General features: G+C 38.2%; 1 protein-coding gene across 1 annotated transcript in view; it reads right to left on the bottom strand.

The window, feature by feature from the left end:
- Positions 1-15,213, bottom strand: part of SESN3 (sestrin 3) — an 87,663-nt gene that overhangs the window by 14,775 nt on the left and 57,675 nt on the right. The window contains exons 5-6 of the mRNA XM_037029791.1: positions 11,286-11,522; positions 10,481-10,655 (exon numbers count right to left, since the gene is read on the bottom strand). Coding sequence (XP_036885686.1) covers positions 10,481-10,655; positions 11,286-11,522 — 412 coding nt within the window. The remainder of the gene's footprint in view (positions 1-10,480; positions 10,656-11,285; positions 11,523-15,213) is intronic.

The raw sequence follows: 15,213 nt of genomic DNA on the forward strand, positions 1-15,213 counted from the left end.
CTCTGCTTCACAGTCCATCACTCAATCCACTGAGCCACACCAGCCAGGGCTTCAATTGTTGATAGACAGGCATTTATTGCCATTTTTATTGTTCATATTTTTAATCTTCATTTCTTCTTCTTCTTAAAGACCCTTTAACATTTCATATAATACTGGTTTGGCAGTGATGAACTCCTTTACCTTTTTCTTGTCTGGGAAGTTCTTTATCTGTCCCTCAAATCTAAATGATCACTTTGCTGGGTAGAGTAATCTTGGTTGTAGGTCCTTGCTTTTGGTTGTGCAAGGAGGCACAGCATTTCCACCTACGCCTCCATCTTGGCAGGAAGTAAAGTCCTTGCTTTTCATTACTTTGAATATTTCTTGCCAATCCCTCCTGGCCTGCCAAGTTTCTGTTGAGAAATCAACTGATGGTCTTATGGAAGCCCCCTGGTAGGTAACTAACTGCTTTTCTCTTACTGCTTCTAAGATTCTCTCTTTAATTCTCTCTTTAAACCTTTGGTATCTTAAATATTATGTGTCTTGGTGTGGGCATTTTTGGGTTTATTGTATTTGGGATTTTCTGCACTTCCTGGACTTATATGTCTGTTTCCTTCACTAAGTTAAAGAAAGTTTCTGTCATTATTTTTTCAAACAGTTTCTGATTTCTTGCTTTCTTCTTTAGGCACCCCCATGATGTGAATATTGGTATGCTTGAAGTTGTTCCAGAGGCTCCTTACACCATCCCCATTTTTTTAATTCATTTTTTTCTTTTGCTGTTCTGATTGGTTATTTTTTTGTTTCCTTATATTCCAAATCACTAATTTGATTCTCGGCTTCATCTACTATACTGCTGATTCCCTGTAAATTATTCTTCATTTCTGACTGGTTCTTCTTTATGCTGTCAAGGTTCTCACTAAGTACATTGAGCATCCTAATTACCAGTGTTTTTGAAATCTGCATCTAGTAGATTGCTTGTCTCCATTTTTTCTGGAATTTTGTTCTGTTCTTCCATTTGGGATATGTTTGTCTCCTCATTTGGCAGTTTCACTGTGTTTACTTCTATGTATTGATATTAGAGCTACTACGTCTCCCAGGATTGGTAGAGTGGCTTAATATATTAGGCATTCTGTAGGGTTCAGTGGCACAGCCTTCCTGATCATCGAAGCTTGGCACTCAAGGTGCATCTCCTACGTGGGGTGTGTACACCCTCTTGTAGTTGAGCCTTGACTGATAATGGCACATCAATAGGAGGGATTTACCCCCAGGTTGATCAGCTTCAAGGACTGGCTGCAACCACTTACCACTGACATCTGACTACAGTAGAGAATCAGCTGTGCAGGGCCTCACTCCACAGAGCATGACTTATATCAGCAGGGCTCTGGTGCTTGCTGAGTCTGCCTCTTGAGTGTGTCACTTATGAAGGTTATTAAGTGATGATGCTTCCATGAGGTGTGAAGCTGTCTACTGGGTGGGCTGGTTCTGAGTCCTCCTGGGAGGTAGAGACCAAGGTCAGCTGCTACCTGTGTTCTGCCTGAGGTCACTGGGCATGAGCTACAAAGCAATCTGCAGATGGCTGCTACCTGTGCTGGGCTTGGAGGTGTCCGGGCAAGGCCAAGCTGTGAACCAAGGCCAGCTGTTGTTAGTGTCAGGCCTAGGGCCACTTAGCAAGAGTTATGGGACTCACTGAGGCCAGATGCTACTTATTTGAGAGATTTTAAGAAAATCCAAAATGTGAGCTAAGACAGGTCATTCATATAAAAAAGTTATGTCTACGGCTATACCACCCTGAACACACCCAATCTCGTCTGATCTTGTAAGCTAAGCAGGGTTGGGCCTGGTTAGTACTTGGATGAGAGAAAAATAATTTAAAACACGGGTAGGCTAAAAATTGGTTACGGTGGAGTCCCAGAGAATCATCAGGGCAAAAAATGTGAGCCAGGGTGATGGAGACTAAGTTATGTCACCTGCCTGCTGGCTCTGTCAGGGGAGGGCTTAGAAAAGAAACAATGGCCTCTGCAAGCACTTGTCTGGAAGAGAGCTGCACCCCTGGCTCTTGCCCTGATGCCAGACCATTCAGTTCCTTCCCATATGCCCCTGGTGCCTTCCGAGCTATTGCCCCTGTGTTAGAGCTCAGAGCAACTGATTCTGAGTAAGTCTGTGGCCCTTTAAGAGAAACTGCCTGGGCCTCTAGATGTCCTTCATCTTCCCCATCCTCAATTCCTGGTGGTTTTTAAAGTCAGAAGTTATGAGGGCTTCTCTTCCTGGCACTGTAATTCGACTGGGGGCCCTGGAATGGGTGGGCTTGGGACCCTGAAATCCTCAGGGGACCTCAACAGCCAAGATATTCCTCCTGATTTTTATCTGCCACACTTGGGTGTGGACCAGAGCATTTTGCATCTCCCCCCCTCCTGCCAGCGTCTCGATGTGGTTTCTTCTTTAAATCCCTAGTTATATGACTTCCATTTAGCCAGATTTCAGAGGATTCTGAATGATGGCTCTTCTGTAGTTTATTGTAGTTTTGATATGTTTGTGGGAGGAGATGAGTACAGCATTTACTTATGCCACCATCTTGATGGGGAGTCCCAATGCATGTTAATTTGATTTTAAGAAAATTCTCTTAACTCACTTTTTTAGATTAGTCTTCATAATTACTTTTTTCCTGATTTATACCACTAAAAGGGAATGAACAGCCCTTTTTTACTATCTTCTCTCAAAAATAAACATTTTTCAAACTAAATAAAAAATTACCTCTTTCCATGTAAAGAACAGTATTTTCTTAGTATTTTAATTAATATTAAATACATTCGATATTTAATAAACAGTTAATAAAATTATGGCATAAAAACTGTAACTCTTAATTAGACAGTAAAGGCAGACTTAAAAAATGCAATAATAATTCATCTGAATAACCTAGTAAACTAGTAATATCTTTACTATCTTTTATCTTTGCTATTTAATGAAAAGCCTCACAGTAAGTATTCCTTTCTCACAAGTTTTAACTTTACCTTGGATCACTAGCATGGACTAAATGGAGTGTTTAATAATGGCAAGAAAGATTAAGAGTCTAGGCTACCCAACTTAGGAAATATTTTATTAAAATTCTTACTAACTTTATTACACACAAGGAAATTGGCATTTGTTGACTACTTACTATATATCAGGTACTTCCTATGTATTTATTTATTTTTTCTTTGTTTCATGAACAGGAAAATAAATATTTATTTAAGTAATAAGTAAACTAGCCCTGGCTGGTATCCTCAGTGGATTGAGCGCTGGCTTGTGAACTGAAGGGCTGACGGTTTGATTCCCCCTCAGAGCACATGTCTGGTTTGTGGTCCAGGTCCCCAGTCAGCGGTGTGAGAAAGGCAACGGTGGAGGCACCTCTCGCACACTGATGTTTCTCTCCCTCTTATCTCTCTCCTGTCCCCATCTCTAAAAATAAACAAACACAATCTTTAAAAAAAAGCAAACTAACTGTAAGTTACTAATACACTGACAATGTGGATTAGTTTAAGATAATGTGGAAAACTTATAAACATTAAACTATAGAAACTGATCTCTAAAGAGAAATCTCAGGTTTTCCCTAGCCTATCCCTCATCCACTGTTGTATTTGGGGTAAACAGAAACATTTTATAAATGGCATTTTCAATGCATTATCTCAACATTTACCAATGAGGTTGTCTTTGCTTCAATTCAGTTCGCTACACAATAATCAATGGAAGTGAAGCAAAAAAATGTAAAACTTAAATGTTGAGGCTGCTATAAAAGCTAAAAGTTTTGTGCAGTGAAAAGCATAATTAAACCAAGAACAGTGAGTAACAACTAAACTCTGTAACTATTTCTCTGTTGAAGTGATCCTTCCCCCAACACTGTACAAATGCTGTAGCTTCATTTCCCAAATATCAGTACTGCAGTTGACTATTACTTAACTGGTTCCTTTGACTTTGATGTTAGTTTTTGTTTTGCTCATATACATTTTCATGTTGTCATATTACTTTTAAACACCTTTAAATAGACTATAAAAAGTAAACAACCAAACAAGATAAAAATTTATCCTACGAATACTATCCATTAATTCATTTTTAAATAGGAGCCAGAAGAGACCTGTTTTCTTGACAATTCTGTCTAACGAAAGAAATGTACAAAAAGGTCTATCAAACCATACATATCTTTTTCCTAAATTTATCTGGAGGTTAAAGTTTAAAAAATTAAAATTAGTACTCTGATCAATAAATCTAAAGCTCTTATTTTAATCCACCTAAACAAATATTTCAGTCTGAACTCAAAGGAAATAATGTTTTGCGCATTGTCTGCATTCTTCTGCCCTAAGGAGTAACTATTAAACAAAATACAGAAAACACGTTATACTCATGAAACACCTTTCTAACTTTAAAAACAAAAAAAACAAAAGCTAGTTAACTCTGTTACCAAGCTACAGAATACCACCCCTATATAACACTAGATAGTTTCTTCAGAAAACTTGAAAAACTATTTAGAATCTCTACATAGAATCTGGCATGCCTTATCAACTGGTCAAACCAATAAGTTTTTTATAGGAAAAAAATAAATTTCTATTTCCATCTTAAAATATGGTAAAGTTTGTAAAAATGACCAATTAGCCACTGTATAGAGACATTTTTCTCATGTTATCTTTGTGTGAAAAGCAAATTTAAGTACTGGGAATGTTTAAGAGTGAATAATGAAATAATTTATTTCTTTGGATGATTTATAAATAACATGGCCTCTTCTGTTAAAATTAGAACAAAATTTTTGACAGGGGTCTAATACCCGTTCATCAAGAATTCACTGTAGAAGCAGTAGTCTCTGCTGAAGTGTCTGAGAAGATAGGGAGACTGGGTCACAGAACAGAGTTCCAGTATTTAAAAAACCCTAAAATGTAAGACATTTGTATCTTTTAAACTCTAATAATCTTAGCGATGCTCTTAAAAAGTAATGTCTAACAGTAAGTAGATAATAACCTTAATTAAAATGTTCATGTTTAAAAATATTAGTTTACCTAGAAGGTTCACCCTAGGTTCACTCTTTCTTTGTCCCATTTGTTCTTCGTGGGTGATTTTTTTAAAAAGATTTTATTTATTTATTTTTAGAAAGGGGAAGGGAGGGAAAAAGTGAGGAGGGAGAGAAAGATCAATATGTGGTTGTAGCTCAGGTGGTCCCCACTGGGGACTGGGCTCGCAACCCAGGCATGTGCCCTAATTGAGAATTGAACCATCAACCCCTTGGTTCGCAGCCTGTGCTCAATCCACTGAGCTATGCCAGGCAGGGCCCTGAGTGATTTTTTCAAAAAGATTTTAGTTATTTATTTTTAGAGAGAAGGAAAAGGAGGGAGAAAAACATTGATGTGTGAATAAAACATCTATTGGTTGCTTCTCACATGCCGCCAACTGTGGACCTGCCCCGCAGCCCAGGCATAGGCCCTGACCAGGAATTGAGCTGGCGACCTTTCAGTACGCAGGATGACACCCAACCCACTGAGCTACACCACTCAGGGCAGTTTTCCCAGAGTGGTTTTTATAAAGAACTCTTTTGGTTTTAACCCCTAATTATATGCTGATTACTTTTAAAAGTTTATGTTGAGCTTAAAGCCCTCTCCTAATCTTGATACGACTACTCCAAGACTGGTTTGCAGAGTAACAGCGTTAGTATCACTTGCAGCTGCCACAGAAAGGTGGCTGATCAGATCCTTGCCCAGAATGACTGGATCAGAATCTGCATTTCAGCCAGACTCACCAGTGACTCACATGCACAGTAAAGTTTGAGGGACACCGTGTTAGACAGTTCCAGACTAGATGTTTTATAGACATCTTAACTCCAAATGTCCAAACTATAGCAGCTTACATGACCCTTAAGGTTAGAAAGATCAGACCAACATGGTTGGTCTGACCTAACAACCACTTCCTTGTCACACTACTTACCTCATGATCTATGTCTTAACAACACAACCATTTTCTTTTTCCTGAAGCAAGCATCCTGTTTCCTTACCATCGTACCATTGGCTCAGGCTTGAATGCTGTCTGTACCAATTCTCCTGTCCCCCAGCCACTGCCTGACTCCCCTGCACTCACGATATTTAGATTTCGCTTAGGAGCCTAATGGTTGGAGAAAGTTATCCACTAGGAACTGCTTCTGTGTACACTCCTCCCCTACCAAGACTGAGCTGAGACTGGGTTTGGGATCCTCTTCTAGGTACATATACCCTTCATCTTCTATTTATTGTAATGATTTCTTTCTCTCCCTTTATCTATGATAGCTCTCAGAAAGCAGAAACCATGTCTTACTGAGGCTGAAAATCTACTTACCATAGAGAGAAGACTACATAGGGTTCTGAAAAATGTTTGTAGAATAATTATAAAATAAATAACTAAAATACCACGTTTTATTTTTGAGATTTCCTACTTCTGAGAAGCTCTGAGAAACTGTTACTTAATATACTCAATTTTGTAAATAAAACTCTTTCATAAAAAAGATCATCACAAGAAATGATAAAAGTTCTTTTTCATGGTAAAGCTTCTGAGAGCTATTGGTTGATGTAATATTTGAATTTAAGAGACAAGTGATGGCTAAATCAATTACTCTCAGAATTTATGAAACTGATGAGTCTTAAGACCAGTTTCTTGAAGACCCCTTTTAAGCCAAAATGGAACTCAATTTTAAAAATAAATGTTACAGCCAGCCAAGATGGCAGCATAGGCAAAGACAGCTCACATCCTTGCACAAGCACATCAAAATTATAACTAAACTACAGAACAATCATTCAGAACCATCAGAAATTGAGCTGAATGTAAGTCCGACAACTACCGAATTAAAGAAGAAACCGTATCGCCCTGGCTGGTGTAGCTCAGTGGATTGAGCGCGAGCCTGCGAACTAGATGATCGCGGTTTGATTCCCAGTCAGGGCACATGCCTGGGTTGCAGGCCAGTTCCCAGCAGGGGACACAGAGAAGCAACCATACATTGATATCTCTCTCTCCCTCTCCTTCCCTTCCCCTCTAAAGATAAATAAATAAATCTAAAAAAAAAAAGAAGAAAAAGAAACCGTATCAAAACTGGTAGGAGGGGTAGAGATGTGGAAAAGGCTGGTCCCACACTCACATGTGGCAAATAAAAATCTAGAAGGATACCTCTGGAGTGAGGAGTTCCAGCTCCATACCAGTTCCCCCAGCCCACAGTTCCGGGAATATAAGTCCCCATAACTTCCTAGTGCCAGGAAGCTAAGTCCCCATAACTTCTGCCTGTAAAAACCAGCAGGGATCCAGGCTGTAAAAGATAGAAACTGCTGAAATCCCATGCAGTTCCTCCTAAAGGGCCCACACAAAGACTTACTGGGACTCACTCCCTCTAAGTTCAAGTTCCAGGGCAGCCGGCTAAAGGAAATTAGAGACATATGGGGAGTTAACTGAATTGTCTGGCATCAGGGCAAGACCTGGGGGACAACTTTATCCCAGACAAGAGCTGGAAAAGGCCATTGTTCCTTTTCTAAGCCCTCCCCCCACAGAGCCAAAGTGCTGGCAGGCAGGTGCCATACCTGAGACTCAATCAATGGAGCCCACACTCTTTGCCCCACCCTAGTGATTGCCTGAGGCTCTGCCCCACCCAACTATGAGGCTCACCTAAGCTGTTTCCAGTGGCTTTTCCATATGAATGGCTTGTCTTGGCCCAAGCTTCAGATTTTCCTTAATTCTCTCAAAAAAGCTTTGTGACCCCCAAACCTCTTGCTAAGTTACAATAGGCCTAATACTAGAGCAGACAGCCTTGGTCTACAACCTGGCCTTTAGTGGGCAACACTAAGCCCAGCACAAGTCAGAGCCATCTGCAGATCACTTTGTAGCTAATGCTGTGTGACTTCAGACAGAACGCAGGCAGTGGTTGACCTTCAGCAATAAAAGGTCAACTATCAGAGGAGGGTGTACACAGCCCACACAGTGGATGCACACTGAGTACCCAGCTGGGGTAACAGGGAAGGCTGTGCCACTGGACCCTACAGGGCACCGACTACATTAAGCCACTCTGTCAACTCTGGGAGACATAGTAGCTCTATCTAATACAGAAAAACAAACATGGAGACTGCCAAAATGAGGAGAGAAAGAAACAGCCAAAATGAAAAACAGAACAAAATTCCAGAAAAAAACTAAATAAAATGGAGACTAGCAATGTATTGGATGCAGAGCTTAACATTGGTTATAAGAATGTTCAAGGGACTTAGGACCTCAATAGCTTTAAAAAAAAGATCCAGTCAGAAACGAAGGATACACTAACTGAAATAAAAAATAATTTATAGGAAATCAACAACAGAATGGATAACCCCAAGAATTTAATCAGCAATTTGATTTGGAACATAATGAAGCAAAACACAACCTGTCAGAACAGCTTGGAGGAGGGGGGCTGGGAGATATTAGGGCACTAAATGGTAATCGAAAAAAATACAATAAAGATAAAAATGAACAGTAAGAAGAAAAATGAATCCACAAAAGGAGGATAGTATAAGGAGCATCTGGAACAACTTCAAACATTCCAAAAATTCGCATCATAGGATTGCTGAAAGGAGGAAAGAGCAAGAAATTGGAAACCTACTTGAAAAAATGAAAGAAAACGTCTCTAACTTGGTGAAGGAAGTGATATACAAGACCAGGAATTTAGGGGACTGATTTGTTTAAGTCTTGCAAATGTGACTCAGCTCTGTATGGAAAACCTACAGAAGTGAAGTGGTGGGCAGGAGCCAGACCTTCAAACCGAGTTTTCCTGTGGGAATCAGGCCTAGAAAATGCATACAGATTGTTATGGCTTATTCTTGCTAAAACTCCCATACCCTGGTCTAAAACAATGAACATGTATTGTCTATCTTCAAGGTAATTTCCAAAGCCTGTATGAGTTCTCCCAAGGACAGAGCTAATGAGCTCATCACCATTCCCCTCTGCATGTTATTTTTATTTCCTTGATTGAACCTAAAATGTAGACAATAATACTCTATGTAATAGATACTAAATCCTTCTCTGATGTAAGACCCCAGGAAAACAATAAAAGCCTGTCTAGGCAAGGGTTGGGGCGCTCCCGTCTTGAGGGAGTGGCCGAGGTATCCATAGGCACTCTCCCCCTGAGCGGGAACAGGGGAGTGACTGTTCCCTTTTCCTCCACAGAATTGTTGTCACCTGTGCATTCATTCTCATGGTAAGACACAACAGGTGGACTCTGCTGGTCAGAGTCCATCACATCTGGTGCCCAGGAACAGGGACACAAAGGCTATCAGCCACACAGGAAGTACAGAAGAGTCCTGAACAAGATGAACCCAAAGAGGCCCACATCAAGACACATCAAAATTAAAATGCCAAACATTAAATACAAAGAGAGAATCTCAAAAGCAGCAAGAGAAAAGCAGTTAGTTACCTACCAGGGGCTCCCATAAGACTGTCAGTCAATTTCTCAACAGAAACTTTGCAGGCCAGAAGGGATTGGCAAGAAATATTCAAGGAGATGAAAAGCAAGGACCTACAACCAAGATTACTCTACCCAGCAAAGCTATTACTTAGATTTGAAGGGCAGCTAAAAATGTTCCCAGACAAAAAAACCTAAAGGAGTTCTTCACCACCAAACTAGTATTATATGAAATATTAAAGGGTCTTCTTTAAGAAAAGATGCAAAATATGAACAATAAAATGGCAAAAAATACCCCTCTATCAACAATTGAACCTATAAAACAAACAAGCAGAACAGAAACAGAACCATTAAATAAATAGACAGATAAATATTATATAGATTAAAGACTTTGAAAGGTTTACGTTTTTCTTGAGTTTGTGCTATTTTAATAACATTTACCATGTGTTATTCAGTAGTCACAATCGAAAAGTTTCCCTCCTATTTTAAAATCTCTTAAGAGTATTAGATAAAAATGCATTTTTAGGATTACAGTAAGGAAGCCTAGCTTTAAATATGGAATAAATTCCTCCAAATTCAATCTAATAAACTCCTCCAAATTCGATCTAAGCAAATGACCCAGATAATACATTTTTATAAAATTCCAAGGATTTCTTCAAAGAAATTCAAATACTAGTACAATGTAATTTTAGAATTAATCTGGAAAAGTGGCAGTGTCAGAACAGTCCTCCTACACACTCTCCACCCACAAAAGAGGCAAAGATATTTTTAAAATATTATATCTATTAAAACAGGATTTCACTTTTTAAAAATCACAAAGGTAGGATGAATTAAATATTTCTATCTAATTTTAAAGCAATCAGTCTGCTTTGGATAGCATTTTATCCAGGATACAGTATGGACTAGAAAGTCCCTCCCAACTGGATCTAAAATACATTCAAAGACGTACCAACACAGAAGAGAAAGCAGTATCAGGCATACCACCCACAACATACAGAAGGTGAAAGGAAATAAAAGGAACAGGGAGCAGAATCATTTTTACATATCCACATGGAAAAGGTGGTCTGTCAGCATTTTGACAACAACTGAAAGTGGGGAAAAAAGTGGCACCTGAATGAGGAAATGAATGGAAAGTATCTCCAGAGACAACGAAAAGACTTTCTTTCTTCTCCTTCTCAAAACGAGTGGTCATTTCTTCCTGAGATGTGTCTTCATCTTCCCTTTCTTCTTGAAGCCTTTTCATTCTTTCCATTAAGGCCTCTAGCTCACTTAGAGAATCTACAATCTGGGGTCAGGTAAGATAATGTTGGTGTTATTAATAATAAAAATTATTCCTGTAAACACAAAAATTATTCCTGTAAACATCTCTGCCTCCCAATGTCACCTTATTATGTACAGTAGCACGAGCACTGTTAGTAAGTTCCTAAGTGGGGTTTCGACTAACTCCAAAGAACACCTTATAACAACGTCCAGAGGTATGATGTTTTTGCTTCAGTTATACATATACAAAGTTTATAAGTATAGATATATTTAATCTAGCATTCTAGCATTTAGTATGTGTTAAATTATATTATAGTTTATTTTTTAAAACAAAGCAGCTTCAAATATTTTTTAAATTTCACTGTCGTAAGATATATTCTCTATTGGTTGTTCCAGCATCTTACGGACTAAAGATATACTGTACTATTTTAGTCTATACTATTTTTAACAATGTCTGCTGTAAAAGCCTCTTTAAGACAATTCAGAACTCCAGGTACAGGTTAAATTTTTATAGTAACAAAAATTATGCTAAAAAATTTCAAGTATATATATAAATATATATGCTGTTTAATCGAATAATAGAATAATTATCTCTAGATATTTTAATGTTAGGAAGTTTAAAGGCAAAACAGTAAAGAGAGTTAAGAGAACTGACCCCAAAGTTGTTGCCTGTAAGAGACTCATTCTCTATGTTGTTGTCATTGGCGAGGTCACAAACGCAGAAATTGTTGACTGGTATTAGCCTGAATCCATTGGAGATTTCTGGATCTCTCTCTGGATTGATGCCACTACCAAAAACAAAGCTTGCCAAAGCATGAAAATGTGCCAGTAGGACCACAGCATGTACCAGTTCAGGCAGAGACCAATTATTTTCTCCAGTTTTGACAAGTTTCTGAAACAAGAAGGCAAATCAGAGGAAAAAATGAAAATCAAAAGAATGCTACAAAGAAATTTTAGAAAGCATGGAAAATACCAAATTTTATTTGTGTTCATTTATAGTAATAAAACTTAAAACCTTCTTTTAAAAATGTTTCAGGAGACTTGACTTAGGATGGTAAACACACAATACAGTGTACAGATAATGTGTTGTACAATTGTGCACCTGAAGCCTGTAGTTATGTTGACCAGTGAAGAGCCAATAAATTCAATGAAAAGGAAAAACTATTTCATATATTAATGAGACGGCTACCTCAAAACATTCACATAAAAATCCAATTCATTAAGCCAATATCATTAACTTTTAGCATCTTTTCTAATGAAGACAGACCCTACAGCAGATGATAGAAAGCACAGAATACTATCTCAAGTGAATAAAAACTAAAATTTTCAAAGCACTTTTTATATGCTACTGGACTTGAAATGCCAGTGGAATGATGGAATCACAGTGAAGCCATCAGAAACAGCAATTCTTTCATTTTCATTTTTCCCAACTGCCTATTCCATGTACTAACCCCCCAGGGATTCTTTCCCATCAGTGTTCATTCTCGTCTCTCTCTGTCCATTCATCTCTCTTCCTTGGTGTGTGTGTGTCCTGCTACTCCCTGCAAATCTTAACTTTTCATTTGGCTCACTTGAAGCATAAAAACCAAAACCAAAAAACTGTTTTTATTTTACTCCTTGTCATTTAACTACATGCACACACACACACATTTATTACCAAAAGTTCAGGGAAAAGAAAAGGAAAAAAATCAATCATATTCTAACATCTTAATATAACTTTTACACACCTTGTTTTATTTTTATAAGCATAATTATATAATCAGAGTATACATTTATTTTCTGCTTTTCAAACTCCATTTTCCGACATGTTCATTTCTCAAAGGTTACAGTTTGGTATTAATATTTAAGCATGGGCTAGACTGTCCAGGAATGGGTGTACAGAATCACTTCTTCTTTCCTTTACTGTGAGACATACAAACTGCTTCTGAATTATTCTTGTTTACTTGCTAGCATAAATAGCATCTTCATGCTATAGCTTTGTCCATATTTTAGACATAATTCCTTAAAATATTTTTAGGACAAAGGGTATTAATACTTTTGTGACTTGATAATATTGCCAAAGAGCTTTCTGAAAGAACTGGTAGAATTTGCGATGCTTTTTCCAGTCTTTCTAGGCTGAAAGCACAGCCAACATATTATCGCTTCAAAGATCTCACCTCATGTTTATTTCTTTTACTTCTTATAATTTGGTTTCTTTCTCAAAAGAAAACCCCCCAAACAAACAAAACCCCCCTGAAGCTGCACCTGACTATTTCTTTTTAGTACTTATCCTATGTGATCTCTGCAGGTTTTATATGCTCCTCACTTCCTTCTTAAAATCAGCCTCCATGACTTCAGCAATTTCACCACTTTTTGAACCCTTTCTACCCTGAGATAATTTTTCTTCTCTCCCTACTTGACTCCACAATGTTGGCTGCTTCTACTCTATCAATGATCTTTTCTTAATACCATTTCTCTCTGGGTGGATCATTCATTCCTTCGACCTGACCTTTGCTTATACGTAAATAACTATCCAATTTTACTTGCCTCTATCCTTCATTTTGAGCTACAGCCCTGTAGTTAGTTCTCCAGTACCTGGACATCACTGTGCAGATGTCACAGCTTTCTGTTCTCAGGCCTGTGTACGATCTCCTGCTCATGGCACTGCCTTCTGCCCAGACAGGAAGGTACAGAACTCTTAAAATACTTCTCCCGGCCACCCCTTTTCTCTATTCTCACATTCTGCCAGTCACCACGTCCTGCTTATTCTTACGCAGAATGATTATGTAAAGACTCTCTGATCCCTCCTCTTCATCTCCCCATGGTTTAAAAAAAATCACCTTACAGGTAGATCACTGCAACAGTTTCATGACTGGCTTCCATGCTTCTAGCCTGTACCGTATGTAATTTATGATATTATCTTCTGCATCAACAAATATGCTCATATTACAACTCAACTCAAAACCTGTAATGGCTCTTGATTCATCGTATTATAATGACTCCCTAAGCTCTTCTGAGCACATGTATTTCTGACAGCAACATTTGGGGTCCATCCCCTGTTAGTATATACATTTATTTATAAATCAATATATAGTTATCCAATTTTATATAGAATAGTTATATACACGTACTATAATACTAATATTATGAAAAATATATAAAACAATGACATAAGAATACACACACACCTTTTCTAACATTCTGAAGGACTGCCTTGTGCACCCTGTGAGGTACCTACCATAACTCTGGAGACCATAACTTTCTGGGGGTGAAACACAAATACAGTATTCACTGGGTCATATAATACGATCCTAATTCTTTCTATCTCTGCCTTATACAGCCATTCGTACACTTCAGTGACTTAAAGCTATTAGCTACTTTGCCAACATTTTATAATATTTCATACTTTACTCTCTGACTGAAATGTCCGCCTCTACTTGGAAACTCCCCCTTATTCTTCATGGCCTACCTCAAATGTTACCTCTTTTGGGAAACCTGATCTGATTCTCTTTTCTTACACTCATAAACTTGTGCTCTGGTTACTGTCATTGCCTCCCTGTCTCTCCTCCTTTAGACTCCAAGCATGTCCAAGGGTAGTGTCTATCTTTTTAGATCCACCAAAGTTACTGACATAAAGTAATTAACTTGTGAAACAAAAGTACTGAGAAATTCCTTTACCTAACTAACATATTACCAAACCAGAACCTGTCAGGACAGCATTGTTCTTCACAGATCCCCAAATAGAGAACTAAAATCTGAGCACATAACAGACTGACAAAAGCTAAGCTCGGTTTAACTGGGCAAATAACTAACAAAAATAAGAGGGTTTTTTCAAAAAAAGGACATCTTAATGCATTAGAAGTTTTAATACCGAAGGCTTGTATATACTACTTTAGATGGTATTTCCTATTTATTAGTTACTAAGTGCCATGCACAGTGTGAAGGATATTATAAAGACCACCTCACCCTGGAGGCCTTTGATGAAGTCCTTTCCAAGTGCAAGTGCTTTAGTCCATCACAACTCTATTTCTCACCTGAGCTCCAGCTTCTAGAGGCATTTAAGCATTTGCAAACTCGCTGGCAAATTACTTTTTATTTGCAAAATTATTTTGAGAAAATCTTAAAATTACAAAGATGTCAGAGCCCGAGAACAGCTCAGAACACATTTAATCCAGGCCCCTTATTTTACAGTGGAGGAACTGCTGAGGCCCACAGAAGTCTCCCATCCAAGTACTAACCAGGCCCGACCCTGCTTAACTTCCGAGCTCAGACGGGATTGGGCGTGTTCAGGGTGGTATGGCCATAGACCCCACAGAAGTTAATCCACTAAAGGTCACAAATTTGTGAGTAACAGAGGAGAGACTAGAACCCAAGTATTTTATCATGCTAGTGTATTTTCTCTGTTCTACCCACTACTAGAAAACAGAAATCAACATTTTTCATTGCCACCCACTAAAGCACTTTTCAAGTTAATTGATGATTACTTAAAGAGAAGAAATTATTCATACTTAAAACTAAACCCACTTTCCTATGTATTTTTCTGCATACATAAATATACTATTGTATTTTTCAAGTTCCTAATATATAAGTTTTTAACATTAAGT

Source organism: Sturnira hondurensis, unplaced genomic scaffold, assembly GCF_014824575.4.
Source record: "Sturnira hondurensis isolate 20B ecotype Veracruz unplaced genomic scaffold, ASM1482457v3 Scaffold0020489, whole genome shotgun sequence".
Lineage (NCBI taxonomy): Eukaryota > Metazoa > Chordata > Mammalia > Chiroptera > Phyllostomidae > Sturnira > Sturnira hondurensis.